Source organism: Caretta caretta, chromosome 14 (assembly GCF_965140235.1).
Source record: "Caretta caretta isolate rCarCar2 chromosome 14, rCarCar1.hap1, whole genome shotgun sequence".
NCBI lineage: Eukaryota > Metazoa > Chordata > Testudines > Cheloniidae > Caretta > Caretta caretta.
In genome coordinates this window covers 1,068,777-1,093,699 of record NC_134219.1, presented here as the reverse complement: position 1 = coordinate 1,093,699, position 24,923 = coordinate 1,068,777, and the positions used below count along the sequence as shown (strand labels likewise).

The 24,923-nt window shown below is 59.7% G+C and overlaps 3 protein-coding genes across 10 annotated transcripts; 1 reads left to right on the top strand and 2 right to left on the bottom strand.

Moving 5' to 3' along the window:
* Window positions 1–1,040: 1,040 nt before the first annotated feature.
* On the bottom strand, window positions 1,041–8,928 carry TMEM235 (transmembrane protein 235). Its single transcript, XM_048817977.2, has 4 exons — window positions 8,660–8,928; window positions 5,910–5,990; window positions 5,442–5,579; window positions 1,041–1,922 (listed from the first exon to the last, which is right to left on the bottom strand). The coding sequence occupies exons 1-4, from the start codon at window positions 8,844–8,846 to the stop codon at window positions 1,690–1,692; spliced, it is 639 nt and encodes a 212-aa protein (XP_048673934.1). The 5' UTR covers window positions 8,847–8,928; the 3' UTR covers window positions 1,041–1,689.
* A 2,374-nt stretch (window positions 8,929–11,302) lies between these two features.
* Window positions 11,303–19,135, bottom strand: AFMID (arylformamidase). 7 transcript variants are annotated; one of them, XR_007352367.2, is made up of 11 exons: window positions 19,002–19,135; window positions 16,824–17,027; window positions 16,103–16,207; window positions 15,930–15,978; window positions 15,574–15,659; window positions 15,422–15,494; window positions 14,922–15,019; window positions 14,226–14,304; window positions 13,489–13,721; window positions 12,168–12,272; window positions 11,303–11,798 (listed from the first exon to the last, which is right to left on the bottom strand). XR_007352367.2 is itself a non-coding variant. In XM_048817220.2 (11 exons), exons 1-11 carry the CDS (start codon window positions 19,029–19,031, stop codon window positions 11,769–11,771), a joined length of 882 nt encoding a protein of 293 aa, XP_048673177.2. In that variant the 5' UTR covers window positions 19,032–19,117; the 3' UTR covers window positions 11,303–11,768. The 7 variants fall into 7 exon arrangements, 3 of the variants coding, with proteins under 3 accessions (XP_048673177.2, XP_048673176.2, XP_074975243.1); XR_007352368.2 differs by having other exon boundaries at window positions 16,824–16,914; window positions 19,002–19,129; XM_048817220.2 differs by having other exon boundaries at window positions 13,586–13,721; window positions 16,824–16,914; window positions 19,002–19,117.
* Window positions 19,136–20,409: 1,274 nt separating this feature from the next.
* TK1 (thymidine kinase 1) lies at window positions 20,410–24,879 on the top strand. Of its 2 annotated transcripts, XM_048817221.2 has the most exons (7): window positions 20,410–20,509; window positions 20,593–20,624; window positions 21,213–21,326; window positions 21,755–21,848; window positions 22,269–22,358; window positions 22,438–22,557; window positions 22,687–24,879. In XM_048817221.2, the coding sequence occupies exons 1-7, from the start codon at window positions 20,444–20,446 to the stop codon at window positions 22,870–22,872; spliced, it is 702 nt and encodes a 233-aa protein (XP_048673178.1). In that variant the 5' UTR covers window positions 20,410–20,443; the 3' UTR covers window positions 22,873–24,879. The 2 variants fall into 2 exon arrangements, with proteins under 2 accessions (XP_048673178.1, XP_048673181.1); XM_048817224.2 differs by lacking the exon at window positions 20,593–20,624 and having other exon boundaries at window positions 20,419–20,509.
* Window positions 24,880–24,923: the final 44 nt, after the last annotated feature.

Sequence of the window (24,923 nt, the reverse complement as noted above, 5' to 3'; positions counted from 1 at the left end):
CCTGTGCTTAGGCTAAGGCCTTTGGCTAAGCAGCAGAGGCAGCCATAAGCTGGGAAGCGACAGGTCACATCCTCACATTCCAAACTAGTCACATTGAAAGAAGGTGCTATTGGGCTGTTAGGAATACAATCCTGTCCTGAATACAATCCTGTCCTGATAATGCCTATCACCTCCAGAGAAAGGGAGTGCCTAGAGAATGTAAAAGGAAACAGCATCCTGTCTGGCAAGAACTCACTTATCAGTACTGGGATGTGAAATCCTCACTCCTGTATTGTTTTGTCATTATAGTTCCCACTTTGTTATTGTTTGTCTGTATAATCTCTGTCTGGTTCTGTGATTGTTTCTGTCTGCTGTATAATTAATTTTGCTGGGTGTAATCTAATTAAGGTGGTGGGATATAATTGGTTAGCTGATCATGTTACAATATGTTAGGATTGGTTAGTTAAATTTTAGTAGAATGATTGGTTAAGGTATAGCTAAAAGAAAAGGAGTACTTGTGGCACCTTAGAGACTAACCAATTTATTTGAGCATGAGCTTTCGTGAGCTACAACTCACTTCATCAGATGAAGTGAGCTGTAGCTCACGAAAGCTCATGCTCAAATAAATTGGTTAGTCTCTAAGGTGCCACAAGTACTCCTTTTCTTTTTGCGAATACAGACTAACACGGCTGTTCCTCTGAAACCTGTCGGTATAGCTAAGAATATTACTATATAAATTAGGGACAAACAGGAAGTAAGTTGGGATTCGAAAATAAGGAAAAAGGAACTTGTATTTAGCTTGCTGGAAGTTCACCCCAATAAACATCGAATTGTTTGCACCTTCGGACTTCGGGTATTGTTGCTCTCTGTTCATGCGAGAAGAACCAGGGAAGTGGGAGAGTGAAGGAATAAGCTCTCTAACACCTTGCGGCAGAGGGGTGGCTGCAAGGCCGTGCAGGCAGAGGCCGGGCCTCCAGTTCTCTCAGCCCCCAGGGGTTGTGGTAGCCTGGGGCCTGGGAGGGGTGGGAGGCTCTGGGGACAGACAGGTGCTAGCTATGGAATCAGAGAGGAACCTTTTATTGGGACATGCTGGGCAGAGGACAGGAGGCCAGATGCTCTGGCAGTGGGAGGGCGGCTGAAGCAGTGGCAGCCCCGGCAGCAGGGGGCTGTGGCAGGCTGCAAGCAGAGGAGCCTCAGGCTGGGGCTGACTGCTCCTTGGCCCTGCTTCCTTCACCCCAGGCTTGGCCCTGCTGTGACGGGTGCTCTGTTGTCCAGGTCTTCCACGAGCCATGGCTGAGCATGGTGCAGCGGCCCTGTGCTCTCACCTTGTCTCCATCATTCTCCCTGCAGCTGCCTGGCTCTGTGTGGGGAGGGTGTAGGCCCCCTCTAACAGGCTGGCCTCCATCGTAGCCAGGGTCCATTGGATCGAGGGGAGCTGGCCGCCAGGTCCATCCCCAAGTCACTGGCTCAGCCCCAAGAACTCAGGGAATCCAGGCTGTAGCCAGCAGCACCAGGGGGTGGAGAGTCAGTCTGGGCCTGCTGCTGTGGGGCTTTAGCCTCTGCCCCCTACCCACTACCCTCCCAGCAGCAGGGACTGCAATGCAGGGGGCCTGCAGCTGGGTGTGTGGGGCACGGGGTGGCAGAAAGGTCAGTCCCAAAGAAGCTGCAGATGGCAGAGCGCTGGGGTGTCCCTGCCTGTTTCCCTGCGGCTCAGATGGCCACGGAGCGTGTGGCTTGCTGCAGGCTGAGGAGCCGGGCAGCGAGGAGGAGGAGGGAGCCGGCCAGCACCTCAGTGCTGAAGGAGAGCCAGGCCAGTGCCATGGACCAGCCAAAGCTGATGCGGACGTGGTCAAAGTCCTGCTGGTTGTATATGCGGACGGTCTCGGCGAAGGCCGCCCCAGAGTAGCTGATGTAGACGCTGATCCCCGACAGTGTCAGCAGGCCTGCGAGAGGCAGAGAAGGCAGGGCTCGGTGCTGGCCTGGGGCCCTGGCCAGGTCCACCACAGCTGCGATTGGGCCAGTCTGGTGCCATGGCAGCAGCACACCTGGGAACGGTTTTGGTGGCCTTACGGTGCAGCCCCCGACGCTCCCTGGTGGCCACTCTGACCATTGTCCAAGCCCAAGCCCTGCCACCCTCAGGAAGGTGGACAGGGAACTCACCAGCTGCCTGGGAGTTCCAGGTTCCTTTGGCACCCCGCACATCCAGCCCCACATCTCCAGAGGCGCTGCCCAGAGCTCCCGGGGAGGCTGTGTGGTGCAGGGCACTGATCCCTGCTGGCAGTGCCAGCAAGCACCAAGGCGGCGCATCCAGGAGCAACAGCTGGCGGCTGCTGCTTTGCCCCCACCTTGCCCCCATCTCTGCCCAGGAGACTCTCGTGTCTGCAGAAAAGTCTGCTGGTGGCTGCATCTGAGAAATGCTGGCTGAGACCCTCCTGACCTGAGTGCTGCCCCCCGGCACACGCTGCAGCCCTCCTAGGATTGCAGCCAGCCGCCTGCCTAGAGGCTGCAGGTACCCCACTCTGACCCCTTCGCATGGGTCTCCGTGCGCCTGGAAGCACTGGTAGGTCTCTCCCAATGCACTGGGAGGGAACCCTAGAGCAGCTCAGCTTTCTGCAGCACAATGAGCCACGGGATACGTGCCTGGACGTTCTGGGGACCCCACAGGGGCGCATGGGACCAGCGAGGCCGCAGCACCTTGCACATGGCTTTGCAGTGCAGCTGCTGCCAGCCAGGCTCAGCGAAGCTGGGGGCTCAGCCGAGGTGACTGCATGATGGAGCCTCTGTTCCTGTCTGCACTGGGGGGAGCCCTGCCCTGCTGCGGAGGGAGCAACCCCCCGTAACAGACTGGTGCAGCTACCCCAGCGATGGGGGCAGACGCGTGCTGGTGAACGAACAAGAGGAGTCATTGCCCTGTGTAGATGCGAGACAGAGTGAGCGACAGGGTAATTACTGAGCCTTCCAGCTGGGAGACAGCTGGGGGGGCCCAAACAGCCCAGCTCCAGAACGCCTGGCTCCGCTGAGTATGGTGCCTGGGTAGCTGTTTGCCTCTCCCCTCGATGCCACGTGATGAGCTCTCCCATGGTGCAGTCACACCCAAGGGGTGGGGATGCCTGGGGCAGCCACACGGCCTGGCCCTGTGATCACAAGCTCCAGAGACCAGCCCGGGACTGGGAAGAGCTGAGGTGGGATTCAAAAGGCCCAGTGAGGGAATGCAGCTGGCACGCCTCCCATGGCAAAGAACCGGGCCATGGGGCGAATCTCTAATAATGCTCAAAGGGGCACCTAAGTTGCTCCTCTCTGGCCACTTGTCAGCAAATCAGTCACAGCTGAGCTGGTAACAAATGGGAGAGATTCCCTGGCCGTCCCCAGGGCGCCCCCCCCCACACACACGGTCACCCCTGGCCCCAGATGAGGTTCAGGGTCAGGCAGGAATTGGTACGAAGCACATCTGTTGAGCGACAGGGAGCTCAGCAAAGGGAAGTGGGAGATATCTGGCTTCCGGGGGTTACAGTGAGACTCTGCACCTACAGTAGAGAGTCACCCCAGGCTCTGGCGTGGCCCAGAGGGGCAGCTCCCCAGCCCAGTAGCCCCCCCCCACCTTGCCAGCAGTCCTGGCTGCTCCCGGCACAGCACCCCCGAAGGAGAAGAAAGAAGGGGGTGGGGAGATTTCCCAGCAGAGGAACCGCAGCTTTACAGAGCTCCCTGCACTGGGGTCCTGATGGGGTCCAGTCCCTAGAGAGCGCAGAGCAGCCAGGCCCAGGGAGAGCTGCCCCCACGCTGGTCACGTGGCTGGGAGCAGCCACAGAGGGTGGCTTAGCACCATGCCTCTGGTACCAAGCGTGCAATCTCGCGCCCAGCCCTGACCCCAGCACTCTCGCCTGACGCTGCTCACGGCGCGGCCCTGGGTTGCATACCTGGCACGTTACGGCCCTCAAAGCAAAAAGCTTCCCGGTTATTCACTCTCCTTTGGCCACAAAGGGGCCGGGACCAGTGCAGAATCCTGCCTGCCCCGCAGCCGGCCGGCAGCGCTGAAACGCAGCCAGTGGGGAGCAGGCCTGGCCAGGACAGTCGCCCCCCAGCCAGCCTGGAGCGAGACAGGGCTCTGGGCACGGCACATGGGGTGAGGGAGAGACCAAGGACAGGCAGGGAGGCACAGATATCCCAGGCCAGGGCCAAAGAGAGTAGCTACTGGTGAGGGGGTGAAGAGGCCAGCCCTGCCCCAAGGGGATGAGACAGGCAGTGCCAGGCTCTCCGCCTGCATCAGGCTCCCTCGGTCTCCATCCCCCCAGTGCCAGGGCAACAGAGCACCAGGCGGTCTGTCTCTGCGTGTCCCCCCAGGCGAGGCTCAGCAGGGAAAGGGGGGTCCCAGCCCCAAACCCCCACCTTCCCCTCAGCCAGCAGGTGCCCCTCCCTCGCCTGCCATGACGCAGATGCGAGGATGGGTCCAAGGGACAATTCAAATCACAGTCCAAAAATGTGCTTAATTTAGAGGCTGGGCAGCAGCTCCCTGAGAGAGCCGGGGGCAGGACTGGGCAGCCCAGAGCTCATCCCCAACTACTGGCAGAGAACCCGGCAGCTGGCCCTAGCCCCACACTGGCCCCACCGGTGTCGCTTAGCCCTGATAGGCATGAGTGCGAACAGGAGGGGTTACTAAGCCAATCCTGCTAGAGCCACAAACTACCCTCTCCCACCAGGGGGCCCACATGCTTCTCTCCTGCTCAGGCTGAAAACGTAAACTCCCCCCAGCAGGAGCCAGTCGGTGCTCAGGACTCTGGTTCTATTTGTACAGCGCCTAGCGCAAAGAGGGTGCTGCTGATCCACAACAGGGTAAAGAGCAACATGCCACCACCTCTGGCAGAGCCCCTCCCCCACCCAGGGCTGCAGGGGTCCTGTCCGTTACCCATGGGCTGGGAACTGAGCTCCCGGTGAGCTCAGGGTCACTTTGCGGCCATTTCCTTGGGTCAGTGGCGGGGCAGTGTGGCTCCGTGGTGGCCTGTATTGGGCAGTGGTCTGTAGCTGTCTGCTCAGGGAATCAACCCCCTCCCCCCCGCCGCATTGCAATTCTGTGCCCAGCCCCACATCCCAGCAGCAGCAAGGAGAGAACCCAGGGCCAGAGGCACACCAGCTGGCAGGGCCGCAAGGGGAAAATCCAGGGTACTGTCCAAGCACCTTCAGCTTCGTCTGTGCTAGTGAAACCAGGACCCAGGTTGCGCCCCTGCCAGCACGGGGCAGCAGGGCTTGGAGCTGGGCAGGACCCCGTGGTGGAGCCCCCTGAGCAGCGAGTGCGACAGTGGGAGATGGCTGAAAACCCGTCGCAGCCTCAGCGACTCCACAGCACGTTCCCAGTGGCTGCCACAGCACCTGGGCCCCTGGCTGCTCCCTGCAGGGACTGAGCCCCCGAGAGAGCCTGTGGCCTGCACGTCCCCCTGCGTTGCCCACGCACGCCGGCCGCAGGCACTCACCTCCCAGCAGCAAGTAGGAGCCTGTGAAGAGCAGCAGCTGGCGGCTTTGTGCCAAGGAACTGACAACGCCACAGATCCAGCCGAGGACGAGGAGGATGAGGCTGAGTGGCAGCATGACCACGAAGGCCCGGTGCATGCCTGCCAAGGACACAGTGAGGTGGCCTCCGGAGGCAGTACACGCCCTGGCTTCAGGCTGCTCAGACGGAAGTGGCCGTAACACAGGTCTCTGCCCTGCGCTGTGCCCACCAGGAGGGATGAGCCTCAACTGTTCCAGGCCTTGCCCTGGGCACTGGCCCCGGCACAGCCCCGTCCTGCTCCCCTTCCTGCAGCCAACGCAGGGACCCAGCACAGGGACACCTGAGTGTGGGCGTCCTGAGCAGAGCCCCCCATGGAGCAGCACACTGGGCACCCCTCCCCCCCGTGAGCAAGCCCGGGACAACTTCCCTCCTGGGGGCCAGGGCGACTCACAGATAAGATGCTGCAGTGACGTGGGCACCTCTTGGCTCTCGCTCCCAAATGGGTCAATCAGTGGGATGCAGACATTCCTGCCTGGAAAGGAGAGGAGAAAATAAACCAGCCCCCAGCCGGGACATAACGGGGGTCCTCTGGCCTGTGTTATACAGGAGGCCAGATGAGACCATCCTAACGGTTTCATCTGCCTCGAATCTATGACTCTGGAAACCGGGGTGTGGGGGAGGTGGTGAGGAGAGAAGCTCTATGGAGGATTTACAGCCCCCAGGGCAGGGACCCCAACATCCATGGGGATCTGCTGGGGGCCAAGCCAGGGATGGGTGTTGGGGCTAAGGGGACAATTTCACTAGTGAGTAGAGAGCTCCCCATGCGGGTGGCATTGCTCAGCTCAGTGAGAGCTCTCAGCAGGGAGCTCAGGGCTGGGGTACAGATGTGGGAGCTGGGGCCTCCTGCACCTGGCTGGGGGTGGACCTGCAGCTGTTAGTTCTGTGTTAGCCAACCGCCCTTCTCTCTGGAGGAGCCTCTGAAATGCAGAGAGCCCCATGCACCCACCCACTCCTCAGAAACCTTTATGGAGCCTTCCTGCCCCTGTGACAGCAGGAACCCCCCTCCCATGGCGTTCTCTCTGGGATCCCCATGGCCACCTCTGCCCCAGCAGGGCTGGGAACTCCCCAGGGCAGTGCTGTACATGCCAATCATGCCATCACCTCCTCTTCCTGCCCCGAAGCAGGGCTCTCGCCCACTGCAGGTACGGAATTCCCTCCCTGTGGAAGGGATGCTCCTGTCTGCCCCATGCCCTGAGAGCAGCTGCAGGCCTGGGTTCTGGAGTTCTGGTCCCAAAGCCACAGGCCCTGTCTGAGGCCAAGCCAGGGCTCTGTGCGTGGCCACAGGAGGAGCTAACAGGAAGATGGGGACCTCATGCAGCCAAACCCTGGATGCCATACTCCCCTGACAGGGCACAGCTCCTAGGCAAGGCATGAGAGTGTAGTTCCCTTTTGCCGGGGATGGCTCCTGCAGGAGAGCTCAGTGCAAAGCCAGCACCTGCAGGTGTGTTTGGAGAATTTAGCGTCAGGCTCCAGCCTCCCATGCACACTAAAGTGGCACATCAAGAAGCAGAAACTCTAGCCGCCAGGACCCAGCAGAGCAGCAGTGACTGGATGCAACACCACATGGGACAGTCGTTAATGAACCTCTGAGCCCCCCCTGAGAAGCAGCTGCCCAATAACGAGATCCCAGGAACATGCCCCTCGGCTCTGCGGGGAGGTCTGGCATGTGGCCCACTGGAATGAAAGGCAGCATGAAGGGGCCCTCTGACCTGCCTGGCTGGGGGCACAGCGCCCTGCAAACTGACAGGAGCCCTGGGGAACAGGGAAAGGATCCAGTCGGCAGCAGCCCCTGTGACAGGCCTGCTCCGGGGACCGTAATGAGACACAAGTAATTGCAACGCAAGGTCTGCGAACCAGCAGCAGCAGCCCTGATCCAGAGTACAGCGAAGCGCTGTCTCCTTGGGGCTGTTCTGCAAGCCCCCCTCACCAGTGGGGGCTGCTCCTGCCAGCCCCCACCCCCCAATCCTGGCAAGCAGTGGGAGCTGCCCTGGGTAGGAGACATCTTGCCCTGGGCACAGCCCCTCCCCACATCCCCTGTCAGGTTCCATGCCCCCAGGAGGGACAGGGACATTACAACTGGAGAGGCCGCAGCAGCTGGTCTCTTCCCTTCCTGGGGCCCTCTGCTCAGCCCTGCTAGCCAAGTCCCTAGCTGCCCTCCCGTCACCACAGGGCAGCAGGACAGGGCTGTGGTGCTAGGTGCGGGACACAGTGATGGGCCCAAGGTCACCGAGGCCTGTGGTGGGAGCAGAGAATCCGGGCTCCAGTCCCAGGCTGGCGTCTGAACTCCTGGGGAGCAAAGCCCCGGAAAGGCTGGGGGGCCAGTGACTTCCGCAGACAATTATCAGCAATTAAACCAGCTGCTGCTGTCTCCTGGGCCAGGCTCAGGGCAGGAGACGCTGGGAGACCGGCTGAGCGCTGCTCCCCCCCCCCCCCCCCCGCACACACGTGCCCGATCCGCCCAGGTGCTGGCACCAGGAACCCCTGGCTGAGGTGGTCTCTCTCCCATACAGGGCTACAGTGGCTCTCAGCCCCCTCCCACTCCGTACTCACTCTGGCAGCGCCCTGCCGGTCTCCAGAACCAGGCGCCCAGGTTAGCTCCTCACCTCTCCCCGCAGGGCCCCGGTCCCGTCTGTCTCTCCAGCCCGGACCGCAGGCGCGCATGGGAACCCGAGCCAGCGGACCGCGCTCTGCGCCCCTGGGCAGGGGACTTGCCGGACAGGGGAGGCGGGAGCGCCTCAGGGAGGGGGCCGCGGGCAGCTCCCCGCCGGTGTGCTCAGCAGCTGCTCACAGCGGGGCCGGGGAGCCAAGGGGGCCGGGAAGAAGCCGAGGGCCCCCCGCCCAGCTGGCACTGAAGGGCGAGGCGCGCCGGCCCCGAGGCAGGCTCGCAGCGCGCACCCCGCGCTCCCGGGGCGGAACGCCGCGGGGTGCCGGGAGCGCACCCTGGGGGGGGGGGGGGGGTTCAGGGTCACTGCTTCTGGGGAAGCTCACGGCAGCGCCGGCCCGCAGCTGCCTCAACGCCCGGAGGCGCGGGAGCCCGGGAGGAGGCTGATGGAGCGCCGATAAATGCGGGTCCCCGACGGGGAACCGGGGCTGGCAGGGTGGGGGTGCCCGAGCCGACGGCGGGGTCCCGGCGCCCGTTACCTTCGCAGACCCGCCAGAGCCCAGAGTGGGAGCTGAGCGGCTCCGGGTCCCGCGCCGGTTCCACCCGCACCAGGTACCAATAGTCCGACCCGATGGCCGCGGCCAGGAGCCCGAAGCTGAGGGTGCCGCTGAGCGCAGCGCCCAGACACAGGGCGCCCGCGGGCAGCGCGCCTCGCCCCAGCCCCATCCCCGCCCGACCAGCCGCGCCGCTCCTCACCCGGCCCCCGGCCGCAGCGCCCGGGCGCTCTGGGGAGCAGGGGTCCGTGCGCCCCCTCCGGCGTCCGGGAGCCTGACAGCCCGGCGGGGGCGCTGCGCTGGGGCCGGGCCGTGCAGACCGGCGGGCGCGGACCCTGGGCGCAGGGGGCCCAGCACTTCGCACCCCCGAAGCCGATGCCCGCTCGGAGGCTGTTAACCCCCGCGGGAAAGGGCCCCGCGGCTCGGCTCCGCGGGCTGCGACCCCCTCGGCCCCGGTTCACGGGCCCCCGCGCAAGGTGCACGTGCTGTGGACACGGGAGCCTCCGGGGTCCGGCCAGGCGCCCCCCGCCGTACGGCACAGAGCGCCCTGCAGCGGCTGGCACTGGACTGCGGGGCCCAGCGTGTGCCCATCCCTCCGCATCGGGCCTGGGCTGCTCTCCCCGGCCGTGAGCTGGCCGCGAACCCGCAGCTGCCGTTCACCGGCGGGGCCGGACCTGGAGGCGCGGGAGAGACGCAGAAAGTGGCCTTGGCGCCCCTCTCCCCAGGGGCCGGAGCTCTGCAGCGCCCGGCAGCCTCTGGCAGCTCGGCGAGGCAGAGCAGAGCCCGAGGAGCCGCTTCCCTTGCCAGGGCCTGGGGCTGGGGGTACAGAGAACAGGACCCCTCAGCTGGGTCCATTTTGGGGGGCAGGGAGCCAGACAACCACGTCTGCCCTTCACTCCATGTCCCAGCCAGCCCCAAACTGAAACTCCCTCCAGCCCCTCCTCCTCTGGGCTTTGTTCCTTTCCCGGGCCAGGAGGGCACCTGATTCCTTTGTTCTCCAACCCTTTAGCTCTCACCTCGCAGGGGGGAAGGGCCCAGGCCATCAGTTGCCAGGAAACAGGGTGTCGGCCATTCTCTGTGTCCAGACCCCTGCCCACACCTGCCCTCCAGGGCTCTGCAATGATCATACACCCTTACCCCACCCCCTAGATACTTAAGAACTGCCTAGGGGAAACTGAGGCACCCCCACACTATTCAGAGGAAACATTAAGAACAGTCCCACTTCGTCACAGGGTCCCCACAGGTGGGTAGGATCTCACACAGGGGGTGGGCCCAGTCTCTCCTGCCCCATGACCAGAACTGAGGGGGGGTGGGGGGGACGAAGGGGGCAGGCAAAACCGCAGGCAGTGCTCTCAGGCCCAGTGCAGTCATGGCAGCAGGAGGGACGGGGCACTTCGGGGGGTTGCTGGGAGCAGCTGTGCACGGTAGCCTGGGCGATGTTGTCCTCTGGTCTTTGGCAAGGCCACATTAGCTCCTCCCCATTGGGGCTGTTCCAGGGGATAGAGCCTTGTGCGTGAACAATACATTATAGAGAAACTAGCCATGGGCTGGTGGGGGCAGGCACTGAGGGGTGTTGGACCCACAGGGGTGGACAGTCAAGGGGTCAGTGTTGAGGGTGCGTTGGGGCAAAGGGGGCATTTACCCACGGAGGAGATGGGTTGACACATTCTGGCCGGGGCACTACTAATTCCAGGGGGAGCGATGGATGTAGCCAGTGCGGACGTGGGCAGTGGTACAAGGCACTGTGGGGACAGCAGAGTCGGGAGGACAAAGTTCACTCTGCCCAGGGACAGGGCCCTAGCCACACAAACCCCCTGCTCCTGCCAGGGCCCCCTGTCATCAGGTAATCAAACAGTCCTCATGGTGAAACTGCCAGTGACTGTCAGGAAAGTGGTGCCATTAGGCTCCCCAGCCAGCAGGAGAAGCACTGCACTCAGCTGGAGCCCCACGCAGGTGTGGGTAAACCAAACCAAACAGCCAGCTGCGGGACTGCGGGGTACCACTACCCCCACGCGGACCGGAGCAGGCTCTAGTATACTGTGAATGACATGCACCGAGGCTTCACTCAGCTCACCTGAGAAGAGAGGGGGCAAAGGTAACATTATTCACCTTTCCACCAGGAAGCAACAGTAGCTGGTTTTGTCCCTGGAGCAAGTTAGAACAGCCCCAGGGTTGCCTATGCCAGATGAAATCATCCCCTCTGGCCCGATCACTGGAGCACAGCACATTTCAGCCCCACCCCTCCCATATCCTATGCAATGCAGGGGGAGGGGGGCACGGGGCGAGAAGCAGGTGGCGGCTATACCAACCTTGCCATAAGCTCAGGAAATCCCCAGTGGCCACTTCAGTGCAGCTTTAAGTCCCCTTTGCTCTGCTGCAGCAGCACAGAGGGCCTTGACCTGGTGCTCTGCAGGCAGTTACCTAAGGGCTAGGCCTCATGCAGAGTACTGGATAAGGGTTCTACTACTGCTGCCAGCTGTGGAAATCTCTTTTAGCTCAGCTGCTAGAGCTCTGTGGTTTTGGAGGAGACGGCGCAGTTGATTTATACAGTAATAGTGTCTTGCCTGAACTCATGGATTTATTACAAGGCCATTTCCCCAGGAGAGAGGTTTATACGAAAGCAGCAGCTGTTATTTATGTTCAGATTTTATTTAATATTCACAAGAACCAGTTCCAGGGAAATTGTGAGGGGGCAAATGCACAGTGGAGCCAGACAGCCGGGGAGAGCCCCACTGGACTGTCTGGCCAGTATGCTGCAGCCAGGTGTCAGCCCGTGTGACAAGGGTGATGTGCCCAGCAAACCTGGCACAAGAACCACTGGCCCCATTGAGAATATTCTAATAGGCCCCACTAGAGTTGGCCCTTCTCCTTTCCAGCCAGCACCAGGGATTGCACAGAACTGGAAGTGGAGAGTCAGGGAGGGGCAGAAAAGGCAAATGTCTGTCCCAAGCAGCCGGGGCACTTTTGACAGGGCTGCACAAGGGACATGCTAGTCTTGCCCCAGGAACAGGAAGTGTCAGACGGGACCAGGCAGCGACTGATCGTCAGTGGGACTGTGGGTTGCAGCCTCCATTTTGCCACCATCACTTTCAAATCATGCTCTTGAAATCATGTTCAAAATCACCTGAAATGTTAAGGAACAAGAATCCCGTAAACAAGAGGCGGCTGGGCCTTGCTCGCTGCAGCACGGTGTCTGTGAGCAGGAGAGACGAGTCGCCCAGTCCCCCCCACACTGATCCACCCCTTGCTCTTTGTCACGCACTGGCCAGCCTTGCTAATGAGCAGAGCCCTGCCCCGGCACCAGGCTCTGCACTCGCCCACACCTGACACAGCTGAGGCACAGACCAGCATCAGAACCGCCAGGTGGCAATAGGTCTAGGAGGCAGCCTCCCCATTGCCAAGCTGATCTTGGCTGGTAGTCTCCAACCCCGAGCCAAGCCCACAAGAGCTCTGGTGGCCCTAGTGCCCACAGGGAGCCCACCTACCTCCTTACCTGAGTCAGGATATAGCCCCCCTGGTATAACTTCTCAATGACGTCAAAGTGATCTGTGTCAGCAATGTCCAGCAGAGAGACTCTCCAGCCAGCTGAGCGCAAGGCCTGGAGAGAAGAGACAGCTGAGAGAAAGACCAGGCACTTCAGGGAGGAGGTGGCTGCTCCTCCACACAGGAGCCAGGCACCAGGGTGAGGGAGATGGGAGGAAGCAGCAGCCCTGCCCCAAGAGCTCCCAACTGGAGCAAATGCCACCCAGCAGGGAGTGGGGCATCCTCTCCCTGAACAAACAGGCCCATCAGAGAAACTAGCCCCCCACCCAACACCAACCCCCGGGGAGTTCTCCTCTCTGCTGGATCCCTCACTGCAGTGGGAGAGGCAGTCTCCTGTTATATGGCTCTATGAGCCACACTGAGTCATCGCTTGGATGGGAGGCTGAAGGGGGCCAGGCAGCACTAGGCAATGGGTCTCCCTGCTGCATGAGAGTCATTCTAGGCCGTTCTCCAAGAGGCAGACGACAGAACAGAGCATCCCACCACCCTCCCGGACCAGGTTCCTCGCTGTCTGCTCCAGCTCTTGCAGGCTCCCATCCAAACACTGGCCCCACCAGAACCTGCTTAGCTTACAAGCTGGAAGGAAAGCCAGGCCTGAAGTGGGACAGCCTGCAAAGTGCACCTCTTTCAGGCAGTCACCCCCACTAAAGGAAGGGGTGGAAAAGCAAATGCCCTTGGGGGCCAGCCCAGCTCTCTGAGCTGAACAAATCCCCTCTCTGCTCTGGCTGCCCCTGGGTAGCTCCGCCTAGGCTACCACCAGCCCAGGCTAGAGGCCTTCTCCCTGTATCTGGGAATCCCTGACTTAAGCCTGCCGCCAGTTAGTGGTTACCTCAAGGGCTCCCACTCAGGCAGGGCCAGGCCAGCTAGTGACTACTTGTGTTCAAAGTAGTTTGCCAAAACCACCTTGCCCTAGCCAGCCAGGGTTTCTCCACCCCATCGCACAGACCTTGGGGGAAAATCTAGGGGTGCAGAAAGTGACTAGTCAGGGCAGAGCCAAAGCCCCAGCTCCTTAGGGATGGGAGGCCCCAGAGAGGTTTCCAGCTGGGCGCCATGTGGCAAGGGTGCAATGAGAAACAAGGTGGATGAGGTAATATCTTCTATGGGACCACCTTCTGCTGGGGAGAGAGACGCGCCTGAGCTACACAGAGCTCTTCTTCAGGGCTGGTCTCGTGGACCAACAGAAGTTGGTCCCATAAAAGATATTATCTCAGACCATGTGTCTCTAATATCCTGGGACACCTGCAAGCGAGGGTGGAAAGAGTCTACTGAACTGGGCTGGGGTCCTGCCGCTGACTTCCCCTCGCACGCCCGAGGATGCACACACGCGAGCGTGACACGTAAAGATGGTGGGGCTGCTGGGAGCAGAACCTGGAAATACTCTTGGGATTGTCTGTGGAATTCTGGCGAGTCGTGTTGGGCCACAGCGATCAGCACCTCACAGGCCTTCCTGGCAGGCTTTGCTGCTGTCACACACAGGATGGGGCTGTTCCTCCGGGCGACCTCCCTGGGTACAGACATAGTGTCACTGCAGAGCAGTCAGACCCACAGGGGAGGAGCAGGGCTGGGGGGCAGCAAGCACAGCCTGTCAGCCCGCTATGGTGGGGAGGGACTTTCCTCTGGGCACAGGGGAAGCCAGTCTTCATGTTCACACTGCACAGCACATACCGGTACTGCCTGCGTGTGCCTGGGAAGGGGCTGAGTATGCACACGCAGGAGGTGTGGGCAGGAGCAGGGTACGCCCAGCCTGTGCTTACCCCTTGGTGCGCATGTACCCAGGTTTGTGTCCACGGAGTGCAGGGTACTGCCCCAGTAGTAGAAGGGGACGGGCGCACGTGGCTTGGAGCAGGGGAATGCATGAGTGCTGCATAGGTATGGGGCACACCCATGGGCAGGGGGTACAGGAACAAGGGGCATGCAGGCAGGGGCAAGCTGCCCGAGTGTTCCTGATTGTGAGTTCCGTGGCTGTCTCTGTGGAGGGCATGCTAGCTCTGGACCCCAGGGCGCTCACCGGCTCATCTGGAGCAGGTTGTTCACGGAGGTGTGCGTGATGGGTTCAAGGTCATAGACTCCACTCACCAGAAAAGCTCCTGGAAAATAAAAACACCCTAATCTGTGTGAGGCCTGCCTCACTCCCCAGGACAGGGGGAATTTCCTCTCTGGCCTGTACCTCACCACGGTTTTCCAGGTCACTGCTCAGGGCAGGGTGAGACACCTACCCCTGAAGGCCATGGCAGGGCCGCGCCAGTAAGCATGCTCTGGAGGGCACTGCACACTCAGACCTGGAGGGAGAGATGGCACCTGGGACGGGAGCTTGGAGACAGAGACACACTGTGGTTCCCTCGTGCTCCCACTGTCTGTTTGTTGTATCCCCATTTGGTCTCCAGTTTCACACATAAACAGAAAGATTCTTGGGGCGGAGACAACCGATTACATGTTCGTAAACTGCCTGACAATATGGGGCCCTGGCCGCTCGGTGCTACCACACTACAGACCTGGGCAAAAGAGGCTGCTAGGCAGAGTCCATACGGAACACGGATACGCTCTGCTCTCTTCACTCCTCAGCAGAACAGAGCCACATGGCTGGAGTGGAAAGGGGTGTAATGCATCATGGCTCAATGAGCCCATCCAATGAGCAAACCCTGCTTTATGGGGCATGGAGCACAGGGGAGGGGTGGGGAGGGTCCCTAGGGAAACCTGGCACTACCTTTTATGTCTGGTGTCACTCCGTACTCCTCCCAGTCAGTTGAGAGCACCATGGCTACCAGGTGAGCCCCTGCTGAGTGTCCACACAGGTAAACTCCGCTAGACAGGGTGAGGGTAGACAGAAGGAGCTGTGAGCGGGGAGATAGGGGGACTGGGGTCTGCGCATCCAGCTGTGGGGCTCCCCTTTGGAATGGAGGAGCCTGCGTAGCCTGACAGAGTCAGAGTACGAACGTGGCAGCATTCCGAGCAGTGGGGTCAGAAAAGCCGGATTAGTTCTCATCTGCTCCCGTCCCCCACCCCATCGAGAGGAGAGTACAGTCGTGCATGTCTCCAGAGTCCTACTCCTCAGGGTCCATCCACATGTACTCACTACCACAGTTCCCTAATGCTGTGCGAAACGCCTTCAGCATGATCTGCCTTGACGTGGCCTCCTCCTGCCGTGGGCCCTGCAGGTTGGCAGGGACAGCGGAACGAGTGCCCAGGAGCCATACGCTGCCCTACCTGATCTTTGAATACTGCTGCACAATGAAGGCCACACTGTGCCGAACCTGCGCCACCATCAGATCCAGGTGGCCTAGGCAGAGAGCACAAAGTGAGGAGGGGCCACAGGGCCGAGGAGAGGAGATGCTGTTCCCACTTCCGGCACCCCTTACCTTTTGGAGCCAGATCATATCCGACCGCCACCACCGCAATGCCCTGTGTCACCAGAGGAGGCGTTATAAAGCCCGACACCTCCTTACTGGGGAAGAGAAACCCTGGTGAGTCACATGCTCAACTGCATGGGATGTAGCCAAGCAGCTCCCCTGTGCCCGAAGCACCTCCCGAGACAGGGCCAGCCACAGAGATGTTCCAAGGGGGGCAGATTATCTGCCTGTTGGACCTGCAGCACTCAGGACAGGCCTAGCTCGAACTCTTTTTACTCCTGAGGAGGAAGTTCTGGGGCTAGGGCTGAGCCACTCACACAGGTTCCCCCGCCCACAAATAACTCCCTGAAAAGGACTTGCCTCACCTTAAAAACTGCCAGTATCCACCGTGGATATACAGGACGAGTGGGAAGGCTGCAAGGAACAACAAAGGGTAACCTGGCAGGCAAGCCATGCTGCATGTTCCCTCCACTTCCCCCCTCCCTGTTCTCCCAGCTCCTCTTGCTTTCATCCCGCTCACCCGCCTCTCCCCATTTACCTTCAGAGGGATCTGTGGGTAAGTAAATGTCCAGTTTCTCCCCATCACTACCCCCGTAAGGGACATGTAGCACGGTCTGCATGGTGGCCTGGGCCCTCCTGGTGCCTGTGAGCAGAACGAAGGACAAACTAAATACACTGGCTGCTCCATGGTGCAGCAGGCAAGCAGCCCCCTCACCCCTCCCTGGCTCCCAGACTCTCTGTCTCTCAGCTCTGATCCGGGAGCCTGTCTGTTTCTGCAGCTCTCCGGCACCGCATCCCGCTTTGCCAAGCCACCACCCTGCAGTCCAAACCCTCTTAAATCCCCACCTGCTTCTGTGGGGCCCACAAGGGGGTTGGTAATTTACAAACAAAGGCCCCCAAGTCACCCTGTTTGGGTGGCCTAGTGGGTCCTGCCATGGGGGTCTCTTTCTCATCTCTGCCAGCTCTTTGGGGTTGGGGCTCTCTTTGGATTTGTGTCTCACAGAATCCAAGCACGAGCATCATCAAACAAATAGAACAGAGCAGGCAGAGCAAGTGGGCCCAGCACAGGAGCCAGTCTGGGGCTGGAAGCTCACCTAGTAACCTGCCAGTGCCCCCCAGCTCTCAGCAGCCCTATACGCTACTCTGCACCTGAGATGCTCTCTCTGCACAATATGTGTCACATCTGCATCCATTTCTCCACCCTTTGCTCTGTGGGAAGCTTGTTCCCTGGCAAAACCGTCTGCCTGCTGGCCCTTTACCTTCAGTCACCTCCCTGACATGGGCCTCTATCACAGCCTCCTTGTCCATGCGGTGAGACCACCGGCTGGGGGCATACTGCTTCTCTAGCTCCTGCAGGGAACACGCCACAAATCCAGACATGCACAATGGGGCCAACACAGCTAGATTTTTATCTTCTTGCCTGCAAATGAGTTTCTGGTCCGACAAAGCTGCTGTTTCTGGGACTGGAGAGAAGGGCAGAGCAGGAGCCACCCAGAGAGAAGGCAAACAGAATGTGGAATTGGCTCCCAGCATTAAAAATCTCTAGCTATTGTTGTTGTGTGAGGTGAGTCTGTAAACTAGCGTTCAGGCTAGAATAGCAGGGGACTGTGGGTCAGGATTGAGGGGCTGTGACAAAGCGGGACTGTTCTTAATGTTTCCTCTGAATACTGTAGGGGTGCCTCAGTTTCCCCTATGCATTTCTTAAGTCTCTAGGTGGTGGGATAAGGGGGTGTAATTGTTGCAGAGCAAAGGGGCCAGTGTACATAAATGGCCGACACTCTATCTCCTGTCAACTGATGGCCTGGGCCCTTCCCCCCTGCAAGGTGAGAGCTAAAGGGTTGGAGAACAAAGGAATCAGGTGACCTCCTGGCCCCGGAAAGGGACAAAGCCCAGAGGAGGAGGGGCTGGAGGGTGAGTCAGTTTGGGGCTGGCTGGGGACGTGGAGTGAAGTGCAGATGGGGTTGTCTGGCTCACTGCCCCCGCAAATGGACCCGGCTGAGGGGTCCTGTTCTCTGCACCTACAAGCTCTGTGTTAGACCATGTTCCTGTCGTCTAATAAACCTTCTTTTTACTGGCTGGCTGAGAGTCACGTCTGTCTGCGAAGTTGGGGGACAGGACCCTCTGGCTTCCCCAGGACCCCGCCTGGGTGGACTCGCTGTGGGAAGCGCACGGAGGGGCAGAGGATGCTGAATGCTCTGAGGTCAGACCCAGTGTCATGGAGTCCCTGGGCGATGCTCTGGAACTGCTCCCCATGAAGTCAGTCAGGACTCTGGGGTAGTCGCCTTTCTGTGAGCAGACTGTCTTCAGGACACACAGCTCACACAGCTTCCACCTTCCTGGGTCTGACCTCGGAGCATTCAGCATCCTCTGCCCCTCCGTGCGCTTCCCACAGCGAGTCCGCTCAGGCGGTGCTCCTGGGGAAGCCAGAGGGTCCTGCACCCCAACTTCACAGTCAGACGTGACTCTCAGCCAGCCAGTAAAACAGAAGGTTTATTAGACGACAGGAACATGGTCTAAAACAGAGCTTGCAGGTGCAGAGAACGGGACCCCTCAGCTGGGTCCATTTTGGGGGGCAGTGAGCCAGACAACCACGTCTGCACTTCACTCCATGTCCCAGCCAGCCCCAAACTGAAACCCCCCTCCAGTCCCTCCTCCTCTGGGCTTTGTTCCTTTCCCGGGCCAGGTGGTCACCTGATTCCTTTGTTCTCCAACCCTTCAGCTCTCACCTTGCAGGGGCGGAAGGGCCCAGGCCATCAGTTGCCAGGAAACAGGGTGTCGGCCATTCTCTGTGTCCAGACTCCTGCACACACCTGCCCTCTAGGGCTCTGCAATGATCATACACCCTTACTCCACCCCCTAGATACTTAAGAACTGCCTAGGGGAAACTGAGGCACCCCCACACTATTCAGAGGAAACATTAAGAACATTCCCACTTCGTCACACCCAGGAAGGGGGGGAAGTTGTGTGAGCTTCTTGCCTTGCAGACAGGCTGCTCCCAGAGAGGAGGCTCCCCCAGAGTCCTGACTAGGTTCGTAGGGAGCAGTTCCAGAGCATCGCCCGGGGACCCCGTGATAAGGGCATTGGTAGAACTCTATGTGTGGGGAGAGCCAGGGCTGGAATGGCAGGGGGACGGGGGGGGGGGGATTGAGAGACATCAGAAGTGGTGAGAGAGAGGGAGCCTAGGGCTGGAATAACAGGAACCAGGGAGCTGCAGGCTGGGACCGAGGGGAATTGGCAGAGCTGGGAGGAGAAGGTTATGCACACCAGTGGGGTCAGCCCCCAAGATAATGGAGCTGTTCCCAAATGAGGCTCCCTGGACTTTGATCTCCATGTCCTGAGAGTAGAGGGACAAGAAGTCACAAAGACAAAGTCGCTCTTAATTACCCCTCCTCCTCCAGGATCCTCTAGTCTGCAGCCTCCCCCAGGCCTCCCCTTACCTCCCTTGTCATTTCTTGCCATTTCCCCATGGCCAGGCTCGGGCTGCGACTCGCACAGGGGGGTGTCTCTCTGCAGGGGACCAGCGCAAATCAAGGCGTGTCGGGGGCTGGCCTGGTCCCCATTGGCTGCTCAGAGGGCGGAGGGATTGTGGGACTGCCCCAAGCCGGCCAGCGAAGTGCCAGGCTCAGGAAGGTGCTGGGGGACTCACCGAAACAGCAGTTCCGCGGGCGCCTGCCCTGCCCCCTTCTTCCCCCGAGCTCCCGGTCCCCCGGGAGAGCGGAGCGGCCGGGGCAGGAAGAAACTTCCCCGTGGGCAGGTTATTACATCGTTGTCCCCGGTGGCCCCCGTATTTGGCCCCCGGCTGCTCTCGGACACAGGAGACTGGCCCAGCCCTGACCCCCTTGGGCAGCTCCCCTGCGGCCCAGTGTAGACAAGCTGGCGGGACCCCCTGCCCCAGAGAGGCTAAGTGCCAAATCACAAAGACCTCGTTCCTTCTACTTGGTTTGTATCAACCCCGCCCCCCAGCCCGATCCCTGCCCCCCTCCCTCGCCCCCCAGCCCGATCCCTGCCCCGCTCCCTCGCCCCCCAGCCCGATCCCTGCCCCCCTCCCTCGCCCCCCAGCCCGATCCCTGCCCCGCTCCCTCGCCCCCCAGCCCGATCCCTGCACCCCGCCCCTCCTGTGCCTTGCGGTGACTTGGTGCCGGTCACACCCAGGCACAGGGACCTCGGCTCTTTCCCATCCACCCCCGGGTACAGGTACATCGAGTCTGGTTGCGAGGCTCCGCTAGGAACAGAGCATCTCAGGACCAGGGATCGTGGGGTGGCGGGACTTTGGGGTGTTCGGGGCTGGGATCCTGGGGGGGGGGGTAGTGGAGGGGGGTACCAATCTCTTTCCCATCATGCACCGGGACAAGCTCTTCCTCGGAGGAACCGGGGGGGCGAGGCTGGAATCCTGGGGGGAACCGGGGGGATTCTGGGGGGGTCCGGGGCTGGGATACTGCGGGGATTCTGGGGGGGGTTCGGGGCTGGGATCCTGGGGGGAACCGGGGGATTCTGGGGGGCTCCGGGGCTGGGATACTGCGGGGATTCTGTGGGGGGGTTCGGGGCTGGGATCCTGGGGGGAACCGGGAGGGCGAGGCTGGGATCCTGGGGGGAACCGGGGGATCCTGGGGGGAACCGGGGGATTCTGGGGGGCTCCGGGGCTGGGATCCTGGGAGGGGATAGTGTGGGGGGGGTACCAATCTCTTTCCCATCATGCACCGGGACAAGCTCTTCCTGTAACCCACCTCCGCGCCTGGGTGCTTGGGTGAAATTTCCCGCCCTGACCCTCATTGGCCGCCGAGGGGAGCGGGAGGGGCGGGGCCTCTCCTGATTGGTCAGTGCGGGCGGCGTTTAAGGGAGCTGAGCGCGCGAGCCGGGTCATTCGCGGGGGGCCGGCGGGATGAGCTGCCTCAACGTGCCCGGGGTGCAGCCCGGCTCGCCCGCCAAGGCGCGCGGCCAGATCCAGGTGGGGGCGCGGGGGCGCGCGGGGAGGGGGCGTGCGCGGCGGGCCGGCCGGCCGGGTCTCACCCGTGTTTCCTGTCTCTGCAGGTGATTTTCGGGCCCATGTTCTCCGGGAAAAGGTACCGGGGCCGTGGGGCGCCCGCCGGGTTTTGGGGGGGTCTGGGGGTCCTCTCACTCTGGGGGGCCCATGCGGCCGGAGCCGTCCCCGGCGGGTGGGGGAGCTGCTCCGGGCCCTGGCTGCTGCCCCAGCCCCGCTCCCTCGGGGCGCAGCCGGGCCCGGGGGTGGGGGGGTCCCGTCCCCCCCCCCCGTGCAGCCGGGGCGGGGGTGGGGGTCCCCCCCCGTGCAGCGGGGGTGGGGGGTCCCCCCCCCGTGCAGCCGGGGCGGGGGTGGGCGGTCCCCCCCCCCCCGTGCAGCCGGGCCCTGGGGCGGGGGTGGGCGGTCCCCCCCCCCCGTGCAGCCGGGCCCTGGGGCGGGCTGAGACCTGCACCGCTGTTACCCAAATAGGCTGGCGGCGGGGCCCAAGGGCTCTCCTGGGGAGGCCAGGGTTGTCTCCTTGGCTCCCAGCATGGGTTTGGGGGGCTAGACGTCGCTGTCTTGCGCTGATGCGCTGCCACTAATGGACTGTGGGACGATCCTGGGGGTAGTGTCCATTCCCACACACGTGCTAGCCCTCTGCATGCTGTGATTAATTGTGACGATCTTGTAGCACGGAACTCATGCGCCGGGTCCGCAGATTCCAGATTGCACAGTACAAATGCCTTGTGATAAAGTACGCCAAGGACACTCGTTACTGCACGAATGGGGTCTCCACGCATGACAGGTGAGCTGCTGTCATGGATATCACCCCATTTGCAGGGAGGATCCTCATCTGACTGCTGCTGCTTGACTTTGTTTGCTTCCAATAAGGGAAACGATAGAGAACTCAGTGGACAAGCTTGAAGTTGTCTCCATTGTTCTGTACAGTCCATTGGCCTTGCCTTCAGTGGTGTGTCTAGGCATGACTCTGCAGCCCCATGCCCCTGGCTAGAATGCTGCTTTCAGCTGGCTGTTGTCTGGCTGGGCTATGGGGGGTGGTTTTTTACAGCTGGCTGGTTGGCAACTGCGCTGTATATAAGTGGCACAGCTTTTAGCCCAGGAATGATGATCTGTCTCAAAACAGCTGTTCTCTGTGTTTGAGCCCTTGTTTTTAATAGCGCCCTCCTATAGGGTTGACCAATCACTCACCCGTGTGCTGATGCTTCCTTGCAGGAATACCATGGAGGCTCTTTCGGCCTGTTATCTCAAAGATGTGCACCAGGAGGCGCTTGGTTCAGCTGTGATTGGTATTGATGAAGGCCAGTTTGTAAGTTCTCCATGTCTGCTGTTGTCTCCTGTCCAATAACCAGCAAATTTGCCTTGAAGGGACCCCATGCTATGTAGGATGGGAAGTGCAGAGAGAAATCTTAGACCTGCCATGTTAATTGGCAAAATGGTCTTGTGCAGAGTTCTTGTCCAGCCACATTTGTGTGGTCTAGTGCCATCCCTCCTCATAGCCTTGGTACAGGTATGGTAGGCAGCTAAACCTACCATGTTTAGTCTGAACTGTGAAGACTCTCCTTGCCCCCTTTGCTCAGGTAATGTTGCTGTAGCTTCCTAGCTGGTGCCCTGTCCTGCTGTTGTGGGGACACTTCTGAATTCAAAGTTATCTGCAGCACTTGAAGCTGCTCATACTCCTTCCTCTGCGCACTCCTTGCTGAAGCTGTCCTCTTTATGCCCTGTCTAGTTCCCAGACATTGTGGAGTTCTGTGAGGCGATGGCCAATGCAGGGAAGACCGTCATAGTCGCTGCCCTTGATGGGACCTTCCAGAGGAAGGTAATTTCTTTCAGCAGTGGGTAACTGGATCCTTCTGAGTTCTTATCCCTGTACCAAATAGCCTGTCTTTTTGCTGCAGGCATTTGGGAGCATCCTGAACCTGGTTCCCTTGGCAGAGAGCGTAGTGAAGCTGAATGCTGTGTGCATGGAGTGTTACCGGGAGGCTTCATACACGAAGAGGCTGGGAGCTGAGAGGGAGGTAAGATTCTAGGGAACAAAGACCACTCAAACAGGGCCTTGAAGGCACCTGTGAGGTGAAATGACCTGCCTATGGTGTGCTTATACAGGAGGAAAGAGCATCCCTTTCTAACCTACACTCTCTTGCCAGGTTGAAGTCATTGGAGGGTCAGACAAGTATCACTCTGTCTGCCGTGTCTGCTACTTCAGGAAGCGACCTCAGCAGGCTGGGCCAGAAAACAAGGAGAACCTGCCTGTGGGGGCCAAACAGGCGGATGTCATAGGCTCCCGAAAGGTCCTGGCTTCCCGACAGATGCAGTGGAGCCCAGCAAACTGAGCAGGGGAGGCTAGAGACTACAACTTTGGGGCTTCTTTAAAGCTCTTTCCCCTCTGCTCAGCCCGGAGCTGTGTCATGGCCTCCCAATGCTACCTGCCAAACCTAACTGCTGCTTGTGTGTGCTGAGCTACAAAGAACCAGGCCCACGTAGAAGGGACAAAAGGGGAAAACAATGACAAACAGGAGTCGGGCAAGCAGCCACTGGGAAAGTCCTCTCCCATGGAATGTGAGCAAGAAATTGGAGGCACTTACTGAGACAGTCACACTGCAACAGGCCCTTGTCCCTCAGTGTGGGACATCCAATACGCCATCTGTCCAGGCTTCTGAGTAATGACTATCCTCCCAGCTCATGGGAACCCCTTTTTAGCACGTTTGACCTCCCTCCCTGACACTGTTGCTGGCTTTTGCTTGTGTTCTTAAGGACTTTGCCTGTTCCTAACTAGCTCATGGGTCTGACTTGCTGCCTGGGGATGCCCTGTCCCTAGGTGACACTGGGACAGGAGGACCTCCATTGTTTTAGCCCCTTCATTATATTGCCTCTTACTCCATTCTAAGGTAAATGACCTCAGACCTCCCATCCTTACTAATGTCTTCTCCTGCTATCACTACACCCCAGCCATTATCTTCCCTCTTAAGATCAATTTCCTCTAACAATGCTTATGTGCAGCTGCCTCCACCCCCTCTCTGGCAGGCAGCTGTAATTAGTTCTCCCCTCCCCCACTGCACTTCAGTGTCTGTCCAATTCAAGATGGTTTCTCCAATTATACTTGTTAAAAGACTACACTGAGTTGCTCTAAATCAGGGCTGTTTAAAAACCCTTGGAATGACTGTTCTCTTCCTCTCCTGTTCCCAGCAGTGGAGGTGGCCTTGATGTGTTGATTTTTAGGTTTTGGTTTTTAGGTTCAGCTGTACTAACTCAAGGAGTGAGGCTTTGCTCCTCCTTGTGTTCACTCCCATTAGGGTGGAGAATGGACACCGAGGCTGGTGGGTGCCTAAGCTCTTAACACAGACTAACTGAAAACAATGCTCTTCTGAGGTGAGGTGGAGATGGGGCTGATGTTAAAGGGCACCCTCTGCTTCAGTGGAGCCTAGTTCTGCTAATACCACTGTGTACAGCTGCTTGCTTGCCCAAGAAGGGTTTGCAGACATTTGGTCTAAACGCCTTGTGTCTTGATCAAAAAGATGTGCTCAGTCTCTCTAGTAGATGGACTAATGATTAGTGCAGGCAGGGGCTTTGAATAGTGTTGCTGGTGAGTGCCCCACCCCTTATTGTATAGTAAATCTGAAACCTACTTCTGCTGAGCGCTATTTTTAATCTCCCAGAGGGATGGGTCTGTGCTGTCCCAAGAAATAGATGTTTAAGTGAGGGTTTCTAGAAGGTAACAGACTGTCTCCACTTTGGAACCGCAGTGCCCTGCTGCTTGACATAAGTTTCTTCCTCTGTCCTTAGCAAATCTTTTCTTTCCCTTTCTCTAGAGGGCTTGGGGTCATGCCCAGCTGCTTCCTCACTACCCTTACAGCTTGTTGGCTGAAGCATTTTGATAATTGCTAGGCCCTCACAGCCCTTCCCTTCCTTGGAGAATGAGCCAGCTGCTCTAACCTGCCTTTCCTGCAGCCCAGGCTTGCTGTTTTGTGACACAAGGCCCTCTGTTAACCTCTGGTCTGGCACCAGGAAGTTCTCCTCAGCCCCTTTTACCCTCACCTGTTAGAGTAGCTGCATTTACCCAACCCCAAGATGGTCAAGCTGCTTCCAGGCTCTTTACTCAGCTCACCTGCCAGGTGTAGTAGGGCTCCTGCTAATTTTAAATACTTCTATTGCTCCTTGGGGGGGGGAGGCTCTACGTGCTGTGTCTAGAACCAAGCAGGAATTCTTCAGAGCTGCTTACTAAAAGGGGGAGGTTTAATGTTAAGGCTGCAGCATTAGCCTTGGTGGGGGGGTCTCATCCCTTGGTGTTTCAGTGGGCCTGTCAGTGCAGGGATGAGTTTTAAATTAAATAAATGAAACTGTGTAATGTGTATTAATGCCACAAACACTCACAGGGCTCTTGCTG

What these genes read in the sequence shown, in the direction of transcription:
- TMEM235 (XM_048817977.2), bottom strand. Translation starts at nt 8,846, where the DNA reads ATGGGGCTGGGGCGAGGCGCGCTGCCCGCGGGCGCCCTGTGTCTGGGC. An exon ending in GCTCTGGCGGGTCTGCGAAG is followed by an intron (nt 5,991 to 8,659) that starts GTAACGGGCGCC and finishes TCTCCTTTCCAG; the next exon opens with GCAGGAATGTCTGCATCCCA. An exon ending in CTCCTACTTGCTGCTGGGAG is followed by an intron (nt 1,923 to 5,441) that starts GTGAGTGCCTGC and finishes TGCCTCTCGCAG; the next exon opens with GCCTGCTGACACTGTCGGGG.
- AFMID (XM_048817219.2), bottom strand. Translation starts at nt 17,097, where the DNA reads ATGCTGGGAGCCAATTCCACATTCTGTTTGCCTTCTCTCTGGGTGGCT. An exon ending in CAGCAGTATTCAAAGATCAG is followed by an intron (nt 15,020 to 15,421) that starts GTAGGGCAGCGT and finishes CACCCTGTCTAG; the next exon opens with CGGAGTTTACCTGTGTGGAC. An exon ending in AGTGACACCAGACATAAAAG is followed by an intron (nt 14,305 to 14,921) that starts GTAGTGCCAGGT and finishes TTTATTTTCCAG; the next exon opens with GAGCTTTTCTGGTGAGTGGA.
- TK1 (XM_048817221.2), top strand. Translation starts at nt 20,444, where the DNA reads ATGAGCTGCCTCAACGTGCCCGGGGTGCAGCCCGGCTCGCCCGCCAAG. An exon ending in GTATTGATGAAGGCCAGTTT is followed by an intron (nt 21,849 to 22,268) that starts GTAAGTTCTCCA and finishes TGCCCTGTCTAG; the next exon opens with TTCCCAGACATTGTGGAGTT. An exon ending in ATGGGACCTTCCAGAGGAAG is followed by an intron (nt 22,359 to 22,437) that starts GTAATTTCTTTC and finishes TTTTTGCTGCAG; the next exon opens with GCATTTGGGAGCATCCTGAA.